The sequence below is a fragment of the Oncorhynchus kisutch genome, linkage group LG14 (assembly GCF_002021735.2).
Source record: "Oncorhynchus kisutch isolate 150728-3 linkage group LG14, Okis_V2, whole genome shotgun sequence".
Classification (NCBI taxonomy): Eukaryota; Metazoa; Chordata; class Actinopteri; order Salmoniformes; family Salmonidae; genus Oncorhynchus; species Oncorhynchus kisutch.
The window spans coordinates 40,225,936-40,248,628 of NC_034187.2; the positions used below are offsets into that span (position 1 = coordinate 40,225,936).

Below are 22,693 nucleotides of genomic sequence, written 5' to 3' on the forward strand. Positions count from 1 at the left end.
CTAACTGGATTAGACATTGTCTAAATGACAGGTAGAAACACATTCATAACCATAAAGGGGTAACCTGCCCCCAGGGGCCAGTTACCACCTAGTAAGGGGGGGCAGGGGCGAGTTGCCCCCAACACACTCATCCAAAGTATTACTACTTTACTCAAAATGTATCTACATTTTTCTCTCAAAACAAGGGGATTGTTCATTTTAAGGCTCTCCTACTTGGATATTTACAAGACAATTGTAAATCCAACTTAATTGGAATATATCTACAACTTACCACAAAATCGTTTTGTTGAAATATCTCCAAAAGTTGTGAGCAAGTAGCAGCCAGGAAAAGTGTTGGGCGAAATAATTTGGTGACATCCCCTGGTCTTAATGAGAATTACAATGGGGGTCAGTTACCCTCAAGTACCCTACAGGTGTGTTCTTTTTTTAAAAAACATAATAATTTCAAAGTGGATTTGCTTAAGATTACTGATAACTACTCTGTGTGACCCTGATGTAGCCCACTGCAGTAAATGGTAAGATTATATAAAAATTATATAAATGATTTTCCTCAAAGTGATCTATAATAGCGCTTTGGTCCAAAATGCTTTATGCTAGAAACAAGCTGTAAAATACCCGGGAAAGACGCGACTCTGATGCATATGGGGATATCTGTGAAGACAGACGCTGGGAGACAAGAAGCAAGTACAGGGAGTGAATGTTTAATAAATAAACGACATGAAACAAAACATGTTTCACAACATCCCCCCTGGACAGGGGGAACAAAATGACATTAATGCTGACACGGGGATGAAACTGAGGAATAGACAGATACAGGGGAGGCAATCAATAAGTGTTGGAGTCCAGGTGAGTCCAATGAAGCGGTGATGCGCGTAACGATGGTGACAGGTGTGCGTTATGATGAGCCTCCTGGCGCCCTCGAGCACCAGAGGGGGGAGCGGGAGCAGGCGTGACAATATGATTGTTTCATTTCCTTGACATTCAGAGACTGAGCTACAACCTTCTATAGTAGAGGAAACAAAATATGGTCTTTGCTTGGGAAGTAATCTAATTCTATCACTATCAACTGATAAAGCTATTCACTTTCTGTAAAATAGAATATGTTTAAATCCAGACAGCTTTTAAGGAAACCCTTGTGACGTTCTCTAAGTTGGGTAAACACATGGAAGAAGAGTAGCCAGCAGTTAAAGCTTACAATTTTCTGTGTCGGTAGGTCTACTCTTTCTGGGTTGGAAAGGTAGGCCTAGCTTTTGAAAGTAACATCTCAGATTTAACGTCTCAGATTTAATGAGATCCAAAAGTATTGGGACAGTGACACATAGTACCAGTCAAAAGTTTGGACACACATACTCATTCAATGGTTTTTCTTTATTTGTACTATTACATTGTATAATAATAGTGAAGGCATCAAAGCTATGAAATAACAAATATGGAATCATGAAATTTCCCCCCCAAATATTTTATATTTAAAATTCTTTCAAGTAGCCACCCTTTGCCTTGAATAAAGCTTTGCACACTCTTGGCAGCTTCATGAGATAGTCACCTGGCATGCTTTTCCAACAGTCCTGAAGGAGTTCCTACATATGCTGAGCACTTGTTGGCTGCTCCACCTTCACTCTGCAGTCCAACTCATCCCAAACCATCTCAATTGGGTTGAGGTCAGATGATTGTGGACGCCAGGTCATCTGATGCAGCACTCCATCACTCTCCTTCTTGGTCAAATAGCTCTTACACAGCCTGGAGGTGTGTTAGGTCATTGAAAATAATATTATAGTCCCACTAAGCACAAACCTGATGTGATGGCGTATTGCTGCAGAATGCTGTGGTAGCCATGCTGGTTAAGTGTGCCTTGAATTTTTTATAAATCACAGACAGTGTCATCAGCAAAGCACCCTCACACCATCCCACCTCGTCCTCCATGCTTCACGGAGGGAACCACACAAGCAGAGATCTACTCTGCGTCTCACAAAGACACGGCGGTTGGAAACAAAAATCTCAAATTTGGACTCATCAGACCAAAAGGACAGATTTCCACTGGTCTAATTTCCGTTGCTCATGTTTCTTGGCCCAAGCAAGTCTCTTCTTATTATTGGTGTCCTTTAGTAGTGGTTTCTTTGCAGTGATTCGACCATGAAGGCCTGATTCAAACAGTCTCCTCTGAACAGTTGATGTTGAGATGAGTATGTTACTTGAACTCTCTGAAGCGTTTATTTGAGCTGCAATCTGAGGTGCAGTATATTGCTGATTTCTGAGGCTGGTAACTCTAATGAACTTACCCTCTGCAGTAGAGATAACTCTGGGTTGCGGTCCTCATGAGAGCCAGTTTCATCATACCGCTTGGTAGTTTTTGCGACTGCACTTGAAGAAACTTTAAAAGTTCTTGAAATGTTCCCTATTGACTGACCTTCATGTCTTAAAGTAGTGATGTTGTTTCTCTTTGCTTATTTGAGCTGTTCATGCCATAATATGGACTTGGTCTTTTATCAAGTAGGGCTATCTTCTGTATACCAACCCTACCTTGTCACAACACAACTAATTGGCTCAAATGCATTAAGAAGGAAAGAAATTCCACAAATTAACATTTTTTTTCACCCCCTTTTTCGTGGTATCCAATTGTTGTCTCATCGCTACAACTCCTGTATGGGCTCGGGAGAGACAAAGGTTGAAAGTCATGCGTCCTCCGATACACAACCCAACCAAGCTGCACTTCTTCTTAACGCAGCGCGCATCCAACCCGGAAGCCAGCCGCACCAATGTGTCGGAGGAAACACCGTGCACCTGGCAACCTTGGTTGGCGTGCACTGCGCCCGGCCCGCCACAAGAGTCGCTGGTGCGTGATGGGACACCCAGGAGGCCCCACAAATGAACTTTTAACAAAGCACACCTGTTAATTGAAATGCATTCCAGCTACCTTACCTTATGAAGCTGGTTGAGAAAATGCCAAGAGTGTGCAAAGCTGTCATCAAGGCAAAGGGTGGCTACTTTGAAGAATCTAAAATATATTTGGATTAGTTTACTACATGATTCCATGTGTTATTTCATAGTTTTGATATCTTCACTATTATTCTACAATGTAGAAAAGAGTAAAAATAAAGCCTTGAAAAACCCTTGAAAGAGTAGATGTATCAACTTTTGACTGGTACTATATATATATATATATATATATATATGTTGTCTCTCTACTCCAGCGCTTTGGATGTGAATTGATACAATGGCTACGAAGTTAAAGCTTTAATTTTAGGATATTTTCATCCATATTGGGTGAATTGTTTCGAAATTACAGCACTTTTTGTACATAGTCATTTTAGGGAACCAATATTAATGGGACAAATTCACTTATGTGTATTAAAGTAGTAAAATTGAACTATTTGGTCCCATATTCCTAGCGTGCAGGTACAAACATGTTGGATGCATTTGCGGTTTGTTTTGGTTGTGTTTGAGATTATTTTGTGCCAATAGGAAATAATGCTAAATAATGTATTGTGTCATTTAGGAGTTACTTTTATTGTAAATAAGAATAGAATATGTTTTTAAAGACTGCTACAGTAATGTGGATGCTAATTATGGATAATCCTGAATTAGTAGTGAAAGTGAGAAAGTTACAGACAAATATCATGCCCCCAATACATGCTAAACTCTCACCATTACAATAAAAGGGAGAGGTTCGCATTTTTGGAGGGGTATGACTTTCTCACTCATCATTATTCACGATTAATTCAGGATTACCTGTAGCATCCAAATGATTCATTCTGCTAATATGTCAAATGACTTAGAATTGCATGACATTTTTATAAAAGGCTATTGTTTCTTAGACCTGTAAATACAATGACAGATTCATGCAATGCTTTTACTATAAATAAAAGGAGATCTTTCCACCCCTACTCTTGTCCACGGTGGTCTGCGAACCCACAACCAGACCTTCTGGCCGGCAGCCCTGTGGCTATCAACATTTCTGTCTTTCCATACAATGCTTACCCAATTTATAAAACTGCATATCTAAGGCTCTGGTCTGTCCAATAAGTTGGGGTAAATGGTAAACATGCTCTATGCTATCCACGTTATATTTTAATTATTATTTTGGGTATAGGGGTCACTTTTTTAAGCGTTAGGGAGGGTTTAGGTTAAATATGTTTTGCTGAAAGGGGAGGACCATCCATTTTCATTTCAGAGAGGTCCAATTTTCAGGGAGGTGTCTTCTTATAAATAACGTTCACAACCCTTCTATGCTCGTTGGCAGGGGTAGGACATGCAGTGCGTCAAACCTCTCAAATAAAACAAAGAAACTGGCTACACCGACGCCCGGACTACGGAGACGCCGGTTGATTGAATAACAATTGTGCGTACATTTATTTCGCAGCGCTCGCGCACGCAACCTGGGCGGTCTAGTCACGGAGTCAAGCGCTTCCTGGTGGATTCATTCGAGGAGTTTCTCTAGTTTCAAGAAAGTTTATTATAATATGTACATGTTCTAGGCTATAGATACAGTATGTTTACTATTGTAGCCTAAAAAACGCTAGTTTCAAAATAATAGTGAGGAACACACACCCTTGGAAAGACTACCACATTGAGAGAGGAGCCACGCACTCAGGTAAGCGCATCTTTCTTACTATTTTCAAATAAAATGTAATTGTTTTGTTACATATGGGAACATTACTTCTTTTTTTTCTTTTTTTTACAAAGTTGCCAATTAAATGCTATTATACAAAGATAGGATAGGTGCTAATATTGTACTATTCTGCTTGGGATTTCAAATGTTTTGCACTGATCTTTATTACCTGTGAAAATGTTTGATCATTTATAATTATTTATTGTATAAGGGTTCAAACAAATGTGCACGCACTGCACTGCGAACATCTTTCATTGCATTTATAATAAATGTCTAGAGCCATGCAGAGAAACCTAAATTATTTCATACAGTATTAGAAAACATTGTACAAGCAGTTCTTAAAAGGGCAATCTGGGGTATATAATTATATATAGCCATTTCTTCTTGAAGAATTTATAAATACCTCATGAGCTTAGTTTAACTTTCTTAGTTAATCTTGTTATAATCTTGTTTTATCCCATTGTTTGTCCATGCATCCATAGCTCCTTCAATGAATTTGAGTGGTTAAAATTTTTCCAGCAATACTGCTCAGCTGTTTACCAAAAAAGTAATTGTTTGAATCACAGATTGCCCCTTTCAGCAAGACAGGCCTTTCTCTGTGCTGGTTGCTGATAATAAGCAGAATCTACTGAACACCCAAAACCGATTAGTGAAGGTGTTGTATGCAAAATGCAAAACAGGAAAATAGGGTCCTGTAGGCTCAGCCCTAATTTGTGTGCTCTCTGACACCCGGAGTTGCATGGTAAATGGCCTATAGATTTTGGCGGCTGTTTTGTTAGACCTCAGTGTGGCTTCAGTGTGGCTTTTGACATTACTTGTATCTGTACAGGGTGGACTCTGAATTACTCTATGCAAAGTTTTATTGTCTTCTCAGGAATTGTGTCTTATTACTTTGGTCTCATCCCTCACACAATCCTTTAAATGCTGTGACACCCTGTGGAGATTGGGCCTGGGAATGTTTAGGTTACTGTAAGCTTGGTTATTGTTTGATTGGTCAATGGTGGTTGGTTTTGGGTTGAAAGGTTACACCTTCAGATGTTGTAAATTGATTTAAATGTTGTTCTCTCTCTTGAATCCTGGAACTAGTCCATGGAGGTTGTTTGATCAATTCTTATTTCCTAGGCTTCTGGCCTAATAAGCATCTCTTCTATTCATGCTTTGTCTTCTAATTCTTTGGAACGTAAGCTTTATGCCTTGTATGTGAATCCATTCATTGTTCAATATTAATTAAATATCTGCCTTTGATATAGACAATTCTCAGACCAATTCTTGCTAGTCAACATCAACTCATTGCATCATGCTTGCTTGTATATTTTAATGACCTTTTATGAAGTCAGATAAACATTATAATAGGCTAATTGCTTAGTCCTATTATAAGTCGCATGTGATGTATATACGATAATATACTGTATATGCACATATTTAAAGTATTAATGCCCACTACAGTCTCACTATTGTTTGTGTAGAAATGCTCTAATGAAGGTTGACTGACCGAAAGCAAAGCTACTATTAAAATACATTTTTATCTCACCGGAAGTGACTGGAAGTGTACAGACTGAAGTGGCAGCAAGTCTTAACCCTTAAATGGTTGAACATTTTGCCATGTCTTTTTGGTCTGTAGTCACTGCTAGTTTTGAAGCCTTTGTTAAGGCCTCTAGAAGTGCAAGTAATTTAAAACACCAAATATCCACTGATATGCTGTAATGTGTAAACACATTACCTAGCAACCAACCTGATTGCACTAATTGTAATTACAGTAAAATGCTAGGAAATACAATCTCCTCCCCTTAATGAATTTCATTCATCCATTAATTTTTTCCTATATAAACAGTCAATTTAATGGTATTGTATTGTGTGTTATTAAACAGTACTTGCTACTGTAATATTTATATTACAGTCGGCGTACTATAGAATGAAATGCAGAATGTTGCTTACCACGAGCTGCCTGTAAGCTACTGTCAATTTAACAGTACCCCCTATACAGTGCATGATATTCCGGCCATTGAGAGTCATCCCTACCATAATACATCTTATCTAACACAACTCAGGACCCAGATGCAGATATACGAGGCAGACAGTTTGAAAAACGACAGGTCAAGCCAGGCAGAGGTGGAAACAAGAGACAAAGAGCTGTGAGACAGAGGTTTGATCCTAGATACATGAACAGTGGGATGTATACGGAGGGTGCGGGGCCGATAAAGGGCCGATACAACTGCTAGGGGAACGTTTACGGAACACCACCAGGAGGGGCAAATCCCGAGTGGACAGCCATACCCTTTGCCCGAGACGATAGCGGGGAGCAGGGTGGCGGTCTTCCAGGTACGGCGACAGCCACGGATGAACATCTGGGCCGATGGTATGCTGACTTCTTGCTCAGGGAAGAGCGGGAGCCACGTGAGTTGTTGGCTCCAGGTGGTTGGGTTGGTTGAGACGAAACACCTAAGCATAGTCTCCAGGTCTTGATTGGCACTCTCCGACTAGCCGTTGGACCGGGTATGAAACCTGGAGGACAAGCTGGCTCGATGACCCAATAAGGGTGCAGAAAGCCTTCCAGAATCGGGACGAGAATTGACAACCACGATCAGAGACAATGTCGACAGGGAGTCCATTGATTTGGAAGACGTGCTGCACCATGAGCTGCGTCGTCTCTTTCGCTGAATGTATCTTGGGGAGAGGGATGAAATGGGCAGCTTTAGAGAACCTATCCACCACTGTCAGTATAGTGGTGTTGCCATCAGACGGAGGAAGCACAGTGACAAAATCCAGGGATATATGAGACCAGGGGCGATGAAGAACAGGGAGTGGCTGAAGGAGGCCTACCGCAGAGTCTTATTCTGAGCACACACGTGTATGTGGAGACAAAGGCTGAAACATCAGGAACCATAGGGGGGCCACTAGAAGCGTTGTTGGAGGAAGGCCAGGGTTCAATGGGAGCTAGGATGGCAGGTGAGCTTGGAGGAATGAGCACATTCCAGGACCTGAGATAGGGCCTGGAACGTTGTGCCTTGCGGACCAGGCTCTTGATACCTCAGACAATTGTAGCTGCAAGACATGAGGTAAGGAGGATGGTCTCAGAGTCAGAAGGTGTGGCAGCGGAACTATACATGCGAGAGAGAGCATCCGGCTTCAGATTGAACATGCCACAGAGCTTCCTTTGGTTTCCACGACTTGTGACATGGGGACCAGAAGCTGATTGGAACAATCTTCTTTGCTGTTCTCTGTCTACTTCATTACAAGATGGAGTAGGAGAAGCAGATGGAGACAACGTCCTTGGCAGGCAAGTTCTAGGTAGCACAGGCCATTCGGATAGGGACAAATGACAGGGCTGGAAAACATCCATCAAGCCCGAGCGGCGTCCAGCCATAGGAGTTGAGAACGAGAAAGTTCCAATTTGCATTTTCCCCGTAAATTAGCGCAGAATTGAGATTTGCTGGCCAATCGTAGGCACCTCATTCCTGTAATCCTCTGCAAGCAAACAATTGCTTCATTTGAACTCTGGATTGTCAATACAGTGGAGTCGACCATGTGTGAATGTTGCAGTTGTATGTTTACAAGGCCTATGCCAAACATTAGGAATGTCTTCCTAATATTGAACCCCCCCCCCCCCCCTCCACACACACACACACGGATTGAAGTGGATTTAACAAGTGACATCATTAAGGGATCATAGCATTCACCTGGTCAATCTATTTCATGGAAAGAGCAAGTGTTCTTAATGTTTTGTAGACTGTATATATTTAGTGTATAATGTATACTTAGTGTATAATGTATTACTTATCAGATCGGACTTGCCGTAACATAAGTTCCCTAGATTTATTTTCCTACAGGGCTGTTATCTCTTTAATTTCAAGTTTAAGAAAGAAGAAAGACAAGTCTTAACGTGAAATATTAACACATTTACACTCAATTTCTTTGTACTTCCTTTCCTTGGAAAAGGGTTTGGGATTTACTGGAACCAGGACATCCTTAAGGATTTAAGTGACGTAGTTCCTCCAGATTGTGGGAATCCCATTGAACTGACCAGGGTAAGTACAGTTCAACCTTTCCTCTTGCGCTCACTTCCCATCCCTAAGTGAATGTCACTAGGGTGGCCAAACAGTTATGCCACATTAGGCAAAGCATCAGTCCAGATATCATGTCATTACATACAATATCATAACACTTTTTATATACACTTTATTATTTTTCTAATACGTGAGTTGTTAAGCCACTAAGTAGGGCTTATGAAGCCCTACTTAGTGCAGGAAGCAGGAGCAGGAAGACATTAGTCTAGATTTGAATGGAAATATGGTCATCATTCACTCATCATCACAAACAGAGAGCACAGTGTCGAAAGTTCACTAAAGTGAATATTGCAGTGAGTCTTGAAATATGACTAATAGGAAGTATTTTTCTCACAGAGGGAGTTGCTTGCTTTAGCAAAACCAACAGTGGAGTCGACCATGGGGGATAAAGAGGACTTAGTAGTGACCCCGGCTGTGAACTTTTTCGGGAACGGAAACTTCCTGGACTCGGCGTTCCGCTACACCCTCTTCCCAGTGTTCTACGGTGTTGTGTTCATCCTTGGGCTGATATCCAATAGTTACGCGCTGTTCGTGCTGTGGCGCCTGCGCGATGCCAAGGCCTTGAACGAGATCTGCATCTACATGGCCAACCTGACTGTGGCCGACCTCCTCTTCGTGTCCGCCCTCCCCTTCTGGATTGGCTACTACCATCATGGTGGCGTCTGGCTCTACGGCGAATTCCTGTGCCGTGTCACCGGTGTGTTCTTCTTCATCAACACCTACTGCTCCATCCTCTTCCTTACAGCCATCAGTATCAACCGCTACTGGGCCATCACGCGTCCGCTGGATGCCGCCTCGTCCGACCATTGGTGCCGTGGGGTGGCCGTCACAGCGGTCATCTGGGGGGTCACTCTGTCCATGTCTGTGCCATACCTCGTGAAGACGGGCATTCAGAAGGACAAGAGCAACGTGTCGCGATGCTTCGAGGGCTACCACCATGAGACGGATGGCGAGAAGCGGCTGGTGGCCGCAACCCACCTTATCATTGTGGGGTGCTTCGTCTTGGTCTTCTTCCTCGTCGTAGTGTGTAATCTGCTCATCGCCCGGGCGTTACTAGCCCAGTCCCTTACCCAGGGTCGGGGCTCCAGTTCCTCCAAACCCCGGGGGTTGAAGGGCCGGGCCCTGCAGATGCTGTGTGCTGTGGTGGGGGTGTTCGTGGTGTGCTTCCTCCCCCACCACATGGTCCAGGGCCCCTGGACCCTGGCTGTGCTGGAGATCAAGGAGGGCTGGGGCAGCACGGAATGGAGCCAGAAGACCAAGCAGTGGTTGAACGACGCCCACCAGGTCACCCTGATGCTGATGGGGCTCAACTGCCTCTTCGATCCCGTGGTGTACTGCTTCGCCACCAGGAGGTTCCACATGTATATCAAGGACCATCTGAAAAAGGTGGGGAGGGGCAGAGCCTGCTCGGAAACAGCCACCACACACATCTCTATAGTGGAATGCAAGAATGTGAGCCAGCGGCTCCATAGCGAACAGCAGCAGCTCAATAATTAAAGTCCTTCACTGTAACGGAAAACTGTAATTTATTTGGTAAATTTGGGTATTATCAATAGTAAAGTACTCCAAACATTTTACTTCAGCATAGTGTAAATTGTTGTGGGCGGGGAAACAATTGCTTTATTTTGAATGGTACTGTAATTCCACCCCACAGATTACAGTACTGTACCTTGTCTTTGGGGGGCCAAAAACATTTTGACCACTTGTGAGTGCATGTTATTGTTGTTTCTGGCTTGTTAACATATTTTGAGCCGTGCCTTGTAAGAGGCTATATTTGTTGCACCCATGAGTGAAAATGCTGTACCAATTTAACTCCTATGTTAAAGGAGACAGATTGTACAGGGGACAGATTTTAGTGGCAGCAATTCTTAAACCTTAAATGGTTGAGCATTTTGCCATGTCCTTTTGGTCTGTACCCCTGTAGTCGCTGCCAGTTTGGAAGATTTTGTTAAGGCCTCTACAGGTGCAAGTAATATAAAACACCAATTATGCATTAATATGCTGTGGGATGTTTACAACCACATGCATCTTGTTTTCAGGGAAAAGGAAAGAGAGCCTGTGACGCCTACACGACTTCCGCTTTTGAACATTAACAAGGCGACACTCCATCTTAACTCCTCCTCCACATTTATTGGATTGGTTGAACAGTGCAGAAGAGAACCTCCCAAACCATTTTTTTCTTCTCGTCAGCTACGTTAGGTTACCTAGCAGCCAACCTGCTTGCACCAATCCCTTGTAATTACAGTAAAATACTGTGAAATACAAACCCGTCCGTCCCCTCAAAGAATTTCATTAATCCATTCATCCATGTGCCGACCTTACAGTGAAGTGCTTACTTACAAGCCCTTAACTAACAATGCAGTTAAGAAAAATAATTGTTTAGAAAGTATTTACAAAAATAAACTGAAGTAAAAAATAAAAATAAGAAAATAGAAAAATATTTAAAGAACAAAAATAAAATAACAGTAGCGCGGCTATATACAGGGGGTAACGGTATAGAATCGATGTGCGGGGGCACCGGTTAGTTGAGGTAATATGTACATGAAGATAGAGGTAAAGTGACTATGCATAAATAATAAACAGAGAGTAGCAGCGGCGTAAAAATGTGGGGGGGGGGGGGGTTTAAATTTAAATTCCACCACCTCTTTCTTCCTGTTCTTTTTCTCTTTGAGTGTAAACAGAGTATAAAAGCAGAAGTTTCATAGGGAACTGGAGCTTCTATAAATGATAAATTCACCCCGTATACAATTCCCTCTGGAAGGAGATTAAGGGCTCTATTCAGAAATCCTCATTATTTCGTTGAATGATTTAACATTTGAGCGTCATTATTTCCATATAGCCTATACTTTCTCGTTCTGAACTTCTAACGTGAGTAGGACGGGTCTGGCTTTGTGACAATGATCAAGACCATCTGCTCACCGATATGACAGCCCCAATGCAGTTACACCTCCGACACCGCCAAAACATCAGCTATGTGGGTGTCGGCTATTGCCGGTTAATGCTGATCTAATTGAATCTAGGCCTAAGGGTCCCACTGTTCAGCAAGAGTAGGAACAGGGCAAGTTTCATTCAGCCATCAGGCTGCTGAACAGTGGGACGGATGGACAGTAGGCCCCAGAGACTTTGAATATGTGAAAATCTAAATGTGTGACTTGTGTACTAACTTTCCAGTTTTTCCTACGGCATGCAATATATTGTGTTTGTGTATTTGTATGCTGACATCACAAAAGGAATTTATGTAAATGGACAAAGTATATCGTATCATATCGTATTTGTTTTGCAATTTTGTACGACAAATTTTGCAAAACAAATACTGTGAGCCAAGAAGTACTTTTAAAAATGTGATGCATTGCTATTATTGTTATTGCTATTATTATTATAAAGAATGATGAAGTAACAAGCTGTAAGGTCATTTTATGAGGCTGGTAACCATCCTAGATGTCAATTCAACATCTCTTCCATGTTGGGTCAGCATAATTTCAATGAAATGACGTGGAAACAATGTTGATTCAACCTGTGTATGCCCAGTGGGATGTGATGAACTTGATGACTTTTCAGCTGTCAGCTGCTGAAGTATAAACAGAGACGGTTTATGAAGTAAGTTGACCACTGGTATAAATGTTGCACTTACTGTAACTCTTTGTATGTGATGCAATTGGAACATATTGTGTAACGCTGTACTGCATTCTCAAATAAAACAAATATCTAACAGATATATTGTTATTGAAATACCCGTTTTTTTTGTTTATGGGAAACAAACAGAAATGTACCATTTTCAATTTCCATTTTCCCATTCATAAACATGGCTCACTTATCAAAATAATACTGACAACACAGAATGCTATAGGAAACTTGAACATTTTATTGACATTTTCCAGGTGTAGCACAGAAAACAAATGAGGGCTTGGCCAATTTGACTTTTCTTGAATAGATTTAACAAAGACTTATATCCCAAACTTTCAAATTCACTTCCCTAGGAGAGGGACGGAAGCAATACTGCAATGCATTCCAGCAAGAGTTGTTCACAATCTAGTCTGGCTGCAGCAAGAACTAGACCTTGTTTCAAATATATCAATAAATTATGTTATTATGCCTATCAATCAACAAATGTACATTGTTTAGAACACGTTTACAAGTCTCGTCACAAATGACAGCTCCAATAAGCCCCTATAGTGAACGACGTGAATGAGAAGCTTGTAGAATCATGAATCTTTAAATGTTTCAGTTCATCATTCTCCGGTCCTACCTGCCCTCTATGGTGAATGAGAGGCTTGGAGAATCATGACTCTCTTGAGTTTTCAGTTCACTGTTCTCTGGTAGGGGGTCCTGCGTGCTCTGGGCATTACTGACTCAAGCGAATGAAATTAGTCTAAAGGTTTGTTCTTTTGACTGAACGAGTCAAAGATCAGTCAGTAAAAAGAGCTGAACTTCCCATCATTACCTTAAACAGGACAAATAAAGAGACAGTAACCAGTTGCTTTGTTTTGACTGCAGAAGAGAGGCGAGAGGTCAGTGTTACATCACTTCCAGGTGACAATCCAGCTAAAGCGTTCTTCTGGCTTCTTAGCTATTTTTCTGTTATTAAATGTGCAAAAGTTTGGGTGTTACTAGCACGGCCCCCTAGCCAGGCTCGGGGCTCAGTTCCTCCAAACCCAGGGGGGTGAAGGGCCGGGCCCTGCAGATGCTGTGTGCTGTTGTGGGGGTTTTCGTGGGGTGCTTCCTCCCCCACCACGTAGTCCAGAGCCCCTGGACCCTGGTTGTGCTGGAGATCAAGGAGGGCTAGGGCAGCACGGACTGAGATCAGAGGACCAGGCAGTGGTTGAACGACTCCCACCAGGTCACCCTGATGCTGATGGAGCTCAACTGCCTCTTGGACCCCGTATTGTACTTCTTCACCAACAGGAGGTTCTACCTGTACGTCAAGGACCATCTTGAAAAGGTGGGGAGGGACGAAGGGTTCTCTGAAACAGCCATCACACACGTCTCTATGGTGGAGAGTAAGAATGTGAGCCAGTGGCTCCATAGTGAACGGCAGCTGCTCAAGGATTAAAGTCCTAGACCGTAACGGAAAACTGTAATTGATACAGTAAGTTTGGATATTATCAATAGTAAAATATTCTAAACATTTTACTGCAGCATAGTGTAAATTGTTGTGAGCAGAGAAATAATAGCTTTATTTTGAATGGTACTGTAATTCCACCCCACAGAATAGAGGACTGTACCATGTCTTTGGAACACCAAAAAATGTTAGCACCCATGAGTGAAAATGCTGTACCAATTGAACTCTTATGTTATATTGTATCTCAGACTGTATCTTACACTTTATTCTTGTGACAGACTTGTGACTTCAATTTCCTCTTTCTACCTCTTTCTCTCTGTTCTTTTTCTCTTTGAGTGTGATCAGAGTAGAAAAGCAGAAGTTACATAGGGAACTGGAGCTTCTAAAAATGATAGATTCACCCCATACGCAATTCCAAGAGGTTTGTGTGGTGTGATGTGAAATTGTATATCGTTGTTGTGAGCTGCGGCCATCTGGAATGAGATTAAGAGGTATAGGGGGCAGCATTTTCACTTTTGGATAAATAGCGTGCCCAATTTCAACTTCCTGCTACTCATGCCAAGAATATAAGATATGCAAATTATTAGTAGATTTGGATAGAAAACACTGCAGTTTCTAAAACTGTTTGAATCATGTCTGTGAGTGTAACAGAACTTATGTGGCAGGCAAAACCCCGAGGACTAACCGTTCAGATTGTTTTTTTTAGGTCTCTGTCTGTTCAGTGAGTTCTCATTGGGAAACTACCGTTTCCACTGGATGTCACCAGTCTTTGGAATTTGGTTGAGGTTATTCATTTGTGCAATGAAGAAGTACCGCCATCTAGGAACTGCGTAAGACTGTTGAGAGTTGCGCAAGACTTGAAAAGTAGCTTGGTTTGTTGTCTTCCTGTATTGAACACAGATAGACCCGTCTTCAATTTGGTCGATTATTAATGAACCTGTTAAAGATAGGGCTGATTACTGCCCCCTTTGGAGGAATTGCGTGCCCATAGTAAACAGAAAAAAAATCTTTCAAAAATGGCTAATATATGCATATAAAAATTATTATTGAATAGAAAACACTCTAAAGCTTCTAAAACCGTTTAAATTATGTCTGTATGTAAAAGCAGAACTCTAAGGGCACTCATTCTCTCATTCTCTCTCTTGTCATCATAAAAGTTGGCCCAACTTTGACGTCATCGCCCCCACCCTTCCCAAGCACCTACAGACCTGGGAACAGTTTCTATGTCTTCAGCGCGATGTCTGCTTTCAATGGGGCTTCTCATTGTGAGAATCGCGCGCTCAGGAGAGTTTTGGCAGGCCGAAACCTTTCGGTCACGCGAAAAAACAGGTTACTCTCATGCGCGCTCTGCTCCGGTGATGTCTTTCTTCCAAGATTGATTAAACGATGCGTGTGTTTCTGTTCGTCCTCAGGATTGCTGTGAACCTATATAACATGCTAAAGCTTGTTTCTGAACATAGTTTGACATGTTTAGTCAACATATAATATGTAATTTCGACGTTTTGGTGCGCATCCACTTGACTTTTTGGCTGCATTTCAACCGAAATATGTCGTGTTTGATAACCGAAAGACACAGACAAAACTAAAGCTGTTTTTGGTAAGTATAAACCCTTCCAGGTCTTCTGATGGAAGAACAGCAAAGGTAAGGGAAGATTTATGTGGTAAATTTGGGTTTCTGTGGACTCCAAGATAGAGGAGCCATAATGCTAATTTCTGAGCGCCGACTCATATTATAGCCTAGTGAACGAAATCTGTAACGTTAAAAATAAATGTAACACAGCGATTGCATTTAGAAGAAGTGTATCTTTCTATATATATGTAGAACATGCATATTTAGTCAAAGTTTATGATGTGTATTCCTTGTTAGCTGACGGTATCTGCCGGAGCTATCGTCATTTCTCCGGACATTTGAGTAGCCTTTTTTGAACAATGCGTCATTGTAAACAGAGATTTATGGATATATATAGCATATTATTGAAAAAACCATAAATGTACTGTGTAACATGTTATATTACTGTCATCTGATGAAGATTTCAAAAGGTTAGTGAAATTATTTTTCTTTTAATCCTGCGTTTGTTGATTGCATTTTTTGGCTATGCAAATTAGCTGTGTCTTTGGTGGTGGTTTGACATAAATATGTGCTATGTTTTCGCCGTAAAACATTTTAGAAATCTGACTTGCTGGCTAGATGAACAAGGTGTTTATCTTTCATTTGAGCTATTGGACTTGTTAATGTATGGAGGTTAAATATTTCTAAGAATATTTTTGCGTTCCGTGCGCCACTGTTTCAGTTGAGCAGGGGGGCTGGTACCCCTAGGGGTACGTGGTTAACTCCAAGGGTTCACATACTTTTTCCACACTGCACTGTGAATGTTAACACAGTTTGTTCAATAAAGCTGCCGCGGTCATCCCCCTCTTCAAAAGGGGGAGACACTCTAGACCTAAACTGTTACAGACCTATATCCATCCTGCCCTGCCTTTCTAATGTCTTCGTAAACCAAGTGAACAAACAGATCACCAACCATTTTGGATCCCACCGTACCTTCTCAGCTATGCAATCTGGTTTCCAAGCTGGTCACGGGTGCACCTCAGCCACGCTCCAGTTCCTAAACAATATCATAACCGCCATCGATAAAAGACAGTACTGTGCAGCCGTCTTCATCGACCTGGCCAAGGCTTTCGACTCTGTCAATCACCGTATTCTTATCGGCAGACTCAACAGCCTTGGTTTCTCTAATGACTGCCTCGTCTGGTTCACTAACTACTTCTCCGATTAGAGTTCAGTGTGTCAAATCGGAGGGCCTGTTGTCCAGACCTCTGGCAGTCTCTATGGAGGTGCCACAGGGTTTAATTCTAGGGCCGACTCAATCTGTATATATCAAGGATGTCGCTCTTGCTGCTGGTGATTATATGATCCACCTCTATGCAGAAGACACCATTCCGTATACATCTGGCCCTTCTTTGGACACTGTGTTAATAACTGGTTGACCCTCCTTTGGCAGCAATAACCTCAACCAAATGTTTTCTGCAGTTGCGGATCAGACCTGCACAACGGTCAAAAGTCATTTTGGACAATTCCGCTTTACAAAACGGTTTCAGTTCAGCAATATTCTTGGGATGTCTGATGTGAACTGCTCTCTTGAGGTCATGGCACAGCATCTCAATCGGGTTGAAGTCAGGACTCTGACGGGGCCATTCCAGAAGGCGTATTGTCTTTTGTTGAAGCCATTCTGTAGTTGATTTACTTCTGTGTTTTGGGACGTTGTCCTGTTGCATCACCCAACTTCTGTTGAGCTTCATTTGGCAGACAGACAGCCTAACATTCTCCTGCAACATGTCTTGATAAACTTGGGAATACATTTTTCCATCAGTGATTGCAAGCTGTCCAGGCCCTGAGGCAGCAAAGCAGCCCCAAACCATGATGCTCCCTCCACCATACTTTACAGTTGGGATGAGGTTTTGATGTTTGTTCCTTCCAAAAAATTCAACTGTAGTTTAATCTGTCCACAGAATATTTTGCCAACCTCTCCAACCTCATCTCATTGGTTTGACTCCAGGTTAGCTTACTTCTGACTCCAATTAGCATTTGGAGAAGTCATTAGCCTATGCGTTCACATACTTTTTCCAGCCTACACTGTGAATGTTTATATTATGTGTTCAATATAGACAAGAAAAATACAATATTTTGTGTGTTATTAGTTTAAGCACACTATGTTTGTCTATTGTTGTGATCAGATCAAATTTGATGACCAATTTATGCAGAAATCCAGGTAATTCCAAAGGGTTCACATACTTTTTCTTGCCACTGTATAAGATAGGCTACTCCCAAGGCTAATTTTACTTTGATAGTTTGTCGCTGGCAATTGACTGGCAACAGTAGAGCAGCAACATGGTTGATCCTTGCAATCAATGACATCCCCGCAGCAGCCAAACATTGCAACATGAGCATATTGAACGACGTGGGCAAGGTTCAAACACAGCTAGCACGCATTTGCAAAGAAAATATTACATCAGAACACAACAGCATAGTGAGAAACGGCTAGTTACAGCAGCAGCGACAATGCACAGAAAGAAGCCAGTACATGGTAGCAGCAAGCGGTAGCAGGATGAGTTGTCATGGATCCCCGGTACTGCTGCTCATTCTGTTCACCAGTTCCGGAGGTCTACGTCACCGGCTTTCTAGGCTTCACTGAACGGGATTCATTATCATCAACCCCGGACTGTCTTGTCTGATTACACACACACCTGGTTCCCATTTACCCTAATTAGTATGTTATACGTATATGTGCCCTCTGTTCCCTCTGTCTTTGTCGGTTATTGTTCCCATGTCCGTTGGTGGTGTGAGTACCTACGCGGCGGTGCAGCTGTTATGCTACATACATACAGTGCCTTGCGAAAGTATTCGGCCCCCTTGAACTTTGCGACCTTTTGCCACATTTCAGGCTTCAAACATAAAGATATAAAACTGTATTTTTTTGTGAAGAATCAACAACAAGTGGGACACAATCATGAAGTGGAACGACATTTATTGGATATTTCAAACTTTTTTAACAAATCAAAAACTGAAAAATTGGGCGTGCAAAATTATTCAGCCCCCTTAAGTTAATACTTTGTAGCGCCACCTTTTGCTGCAATTACAGCTGTAAGTCGCTTGGGGTATGTCTCTATCAGTTTTGCACATCGAGAGACTGAAATGTTTTCCCATTCCTCCTTGCAAAACAGCTCGAGCTCAGTGAGGTTGGATGGAGAGCATTTGTGAACAGCAGTTTTCAGTTCTTTCCACAGATTCTCGATTGGATTCAGGTCTGGACTTTGACTTGGCCATTCTAACACCTGAATATGTTTATTTTTTAACCATTCCATTGTAGATTTTGCTTTATGTTTTGGATCATTGTCTTGTTGGAAGACAAATCTCCGTCCCAGTCTCTTGTCTTTTGCAGACTCCATCAGGTTTTCTTCCAGAATGGTCCTGTATTTGGCTCCATCCATCTTCCCATCAATTTTAACCATCTTCCCTGTCCCTGCTGACGAAAAGCAGGCCCAAACCATGATGCTGCCACCACCATGTTTGACAGTGGGGATGGTGTGTTCAGGGTGATGTGCTGTGTTGCTTTTACGCCAAACATAACGTTTTGCATTGTTGCCAAAAATTTCAATTTTGGTTTCATCTGACCAGAGCACCTTCTTCCACATGTTGGGTGTGTCTCCCAGGTGGCTTGTGGCAAACTTTAAATGACACTTTTTATGGATATCTTTAAGAAATGGCTTTCTTCTTGCCATTCTTCCATAAAGGCCAGATTTGTGCAATATACGACTGATTGTTGTCCTATGGACAGAGTCTCCCACCTCAGCTGTAGATCTCTGCAGTTCATCCAGAGTGGTCATGGGCCTCTTGGCTGCATCTCTGATCAGTCTTCTCCTTGTTATGAGCTGAAAGTTTAGAGGGACGGCCAGGTCTTGGTAGATTTGCAGTGGTCTGATACTCCTTCCATTTCAATATTATCGCTTGCACAGTGCTCCTTGGGATGTTTAAAGCTTGGGAAATCTTTTTGTATCCAAATCCGGCTTTAAACTTCTTCACAACAGTATCTCGGACCTGCCTGGTGTGTTCCTTGTTCTTCATGATGCTCTCTGCGCTTTTAACGGACTTCTGAGACTATCACAGTGCAGGTGCATTTATACGGAGACTTGATTACACACAGGTGGATTGTATTTATCATCATTAGTCATTTAGGTCAACATTGGATCATTCAGAGATCCTCACTGAACTTCTGGAGAGAGTTTGCTGTACTGAATGTAAAGGGGCTGAATAATTTTGCACGCCCAATTTTTCAGTTTTTGATTTGTTAAAAAAGTTTGACATATCCAATAAATGTCGTTCCACTTCATGATTGTGTCCCACTTGTTGTTGATTCTTAACAAAAAATACAGTTTTATATCTTTATGTTTGAAGCCTGAAATGTGGCAAAAGGTCGCAAAGTTCGCAAGGCACTGTATATATATATATATATGGTTTATTATACCTGTTGATACTCACTTTACAGCAGAAAGAGACTGCTATGGCACCTGGCATCAGCAGCACAATATTGTGTATAATTTTGGCAAAGTGGGTGGGGTTATATCCATCCTGTTTGGCCCTGTCCGGTGGTCTCATCGGATGGGGCCACAGTGTCTCCTTACCCCTCCTGTCTCAGCCTCCAGTATTTATCCTGCATTAGTTTGTGTCGGGGGCTAGGGTCAGTTTGTTATATCTGGAGTACTTCTCCTGTCCTATCCGGTGTCCTGTGTAAATTGAAGTATGCTCTCTCTAATTCTCTCTTTCTCTCGCTCTCGGAGGACCTGAGGCCGAGGACCATGCGTCAGGACTACCTGGCATGATGACTCCTTGCTGTCCCCAGTCCACCTGGCCTTGCTGCTGTTCCAGTTTCAACTGTTCTGCCTGCGGCTATGGAACCCTAAACTGTTCATATTTACTCTAAAGGTGCTGTCCTGTTGCATCCTCTACAACTACTGTGATTATTATTATGTGACCCTGCTGGTCATCTATGAACGTTTGAAAATCTCTGCCATGTTCTGTTATAATCTCCACCCGGCACAGCCAGAAGAGGACTGGCCACCCCTCATAGCCTGGTTCCTCTCCCGAGCCCGTACAGGTGTTGTAGCGATGAGACAAGATAGTAATTACTAACAACAATTGGATACCATGAAATTGGGGAGAAAAAGGGGGTAAAATTAATAAATAAATATATACAAAAATAACTTGGTCACTCTAATAGAGCTCCAGAGTTTCTGTAGAGATGGGAGAACCTTCCAGAAGGACAACCATCTCTGCAGCACTCCACAAAACAGGCCTTTATGGAGAGTCATGCTTCAGTAAATGACAGCCCTCTTGGAGTTTGCCAAAAGGCACCTAAAGGACTCTCAGACCATGAAAAACAAAATTCTCTTGTCTGAAGAAATCAACTCTTTGGCCTGAATGCCAAGTGTTACATTATCTTTTTGTTTTAGTACTGTCACTCACACCATCATTAGCACCCATCCTGTTCCCATCAGCACAGCTCTCTCCTAATGGAACAAAGGAGGGTGGTGGCAGCATCATGATGTGGGGATGTTTTTCAGTACCAGGGACTGGGAGACTAGTCAGGATCGAGGGAATAGATGAAAGGCACAAAGTACAGAGAGATCCTTGATGAAAACCTGCTCCAGAGTGCCCAGGACCTCAGACTGGGGCGAAGGTTCACCTTCCAACAGTACAATGACCCTAAGCACACAGCCAAGACAATGTAGGAGTGGCTTCGGGACAAGTCTCTGAATGTCCTAGAGTGGCCCTGAAAAGACCTGAAAATAGCAGTGCAGCAACACACCCGATCCAACCTGATTAGAGCTTGAGAGGATCTGCAGAGAAGAATGGGAGAAACTCCCTAAATACAGTTGTGCCAGCTTGTAGTGTCATACCCAAGAAGAATTGAAGCTGTAATCACTGCCAAAAGGTGCTGCCAAACTTTTCTTAAAACCTGTTTTTGCTTTGTCTCTAATGTAAATTGATGAGGGGAAAAAATTCTTAATACATTTTAGAATAAGGCTGTAACGTAACAAAATGTGGAAAACAAGTCAAATACTTTCCGAATGTACTGTACGTAATTGAGAGTAATTCATGGATACTCTGTGCACCAAATGACTGAGTGATAAAACGTTTGATCTTTTAGATTTGAATCATTTTCATTTAGATTTTTAGGGTTAACCACATCACCATGATTTTGAAATTCAAAGACAATATTATGAGGTATGTATTTTTTTGTATATGTAGATATTATTTTTCTTCAGGATTTTCAAAATCCTCCCACAACCCCATTCTCCCGAAACCCCATTTCCATATAAGATGACCCCACATTGGGTTGCGACCCTTAGTTAAACAGCTGGCCTAAGGAAAGAGGAGGAACACTCAGCTGAACTGTATTGACATTGATGTGCCACAGGCTTACACTAAAATCACGAACAATACAAAAAGTATGGTAAAAAGTACTACTTTGAAAATGTGAGGCACCACCACATGACATTATCTTTTTGTTTTTGTACTTTGTCACACTCACACCATCATTAGCACCCATCCTGTCCTCATCAGCACAGCTCTCTCCTAATGGAACAAATCTCATTATCCTCCATCATTTCCTCAAACCGAGCTGCTTTCCAAGTTTAGCTGAGACGAAGCAAAATACATTGGATTCATATGAAAAATAAAGTGAATGTTTTGATAAATTAGTAGATTACCAATTATAGGAAAGGAAATGATCTAGACCGTTAGGATGGGGCTTTGTCACTGCATGCCCAAGATGTTGCTGTAAGTGCCCGCTCTCGCCCGGTGATCACATTTTACAATACATCCTGCTCGACCAACCTGTGGTCAGCTCCAGACGACAGATGGGGTGTTGGAGTGTCACGACTTCTACCGAAGGTGGCTCCCCTTCCCGTTCGGGTGGCGCTCGGCGGTCATCGTCACCGGACGACTAGCTGCCACTGATCCTTTTCCCCCCTCCCTTGTCTGTTTATTAGTTACACCTGTGTTTAGTTAGGTTAATTGGTTGGGCTTTATTATCCAGCCGGCCCGCTTGCTGGGTGTGCGGGATTGTTTTATGTGTACTCTTGTGCACGCCTGTAAGTCCCGGTTTTGCGTGTACGTGTGTTGTTCGGGACTGTTTAGTTCCCCTGTGTTTTGGGGCATTTGTTTGAGTGGAGTCGTTTTCCCCTGTGTGGTGAATAAAGAAGTATCGCTACTCTGAACTCTCTGTTTCCTGCGTCTGACTTCTTCCTCCACTACACCACGGGCATTACATGGAGGTGGCCACACCCCATCTGGTCACCTCCATGGTGACCAGGTCCTTGGGTGTGGCTGACACCCACATATATTAGAGTCTCTCTTTATATATATTTTTTTAAATATATATATTTTTTATTACGTTTGGCAGG

General features: G+C 42.2%; 1 protein-coding gene across 1 annotated transcript; it reads left to right on the forward strand.

The window, feature by feature from the left end:
• Positions 1-4,161: 4,161 nt before the first annotated feature.
• ptafr (platelet-activating factor receptor) lies at positions 4,162-12,385 on the forward strand. The gene is made up of 3 exons (XM_020500839.2): positions 4,162-4,588; positions 8,543-8,631; positions 9,007-12,385. The coding sequence occupies exon 3, from the start codon at positions 9,049-9,051 to the stop codon at positions 10,165-10,167; it is 1,119 nt and encodes a 372-aa protein (XP_020356428.1). The 5' UTR covers positions 4,162-4,588; positions 8,543-8,631; positions 9,007-9,048; the 3' UTR covers positions 10,168-12,385.
• Positions 12,386-22,693: the final 10,308 nt, after the last annotated feature.

What these genes read in the sequence shown, in the direction of transcription:
- ptafr (XM_020500839.2), top strand. Translation starts at nt 9,049, where the DNA reads ATGGGGGATAAAGAGGACTTAGTAGTGACCCCGGCTGTGAACTTTTTC.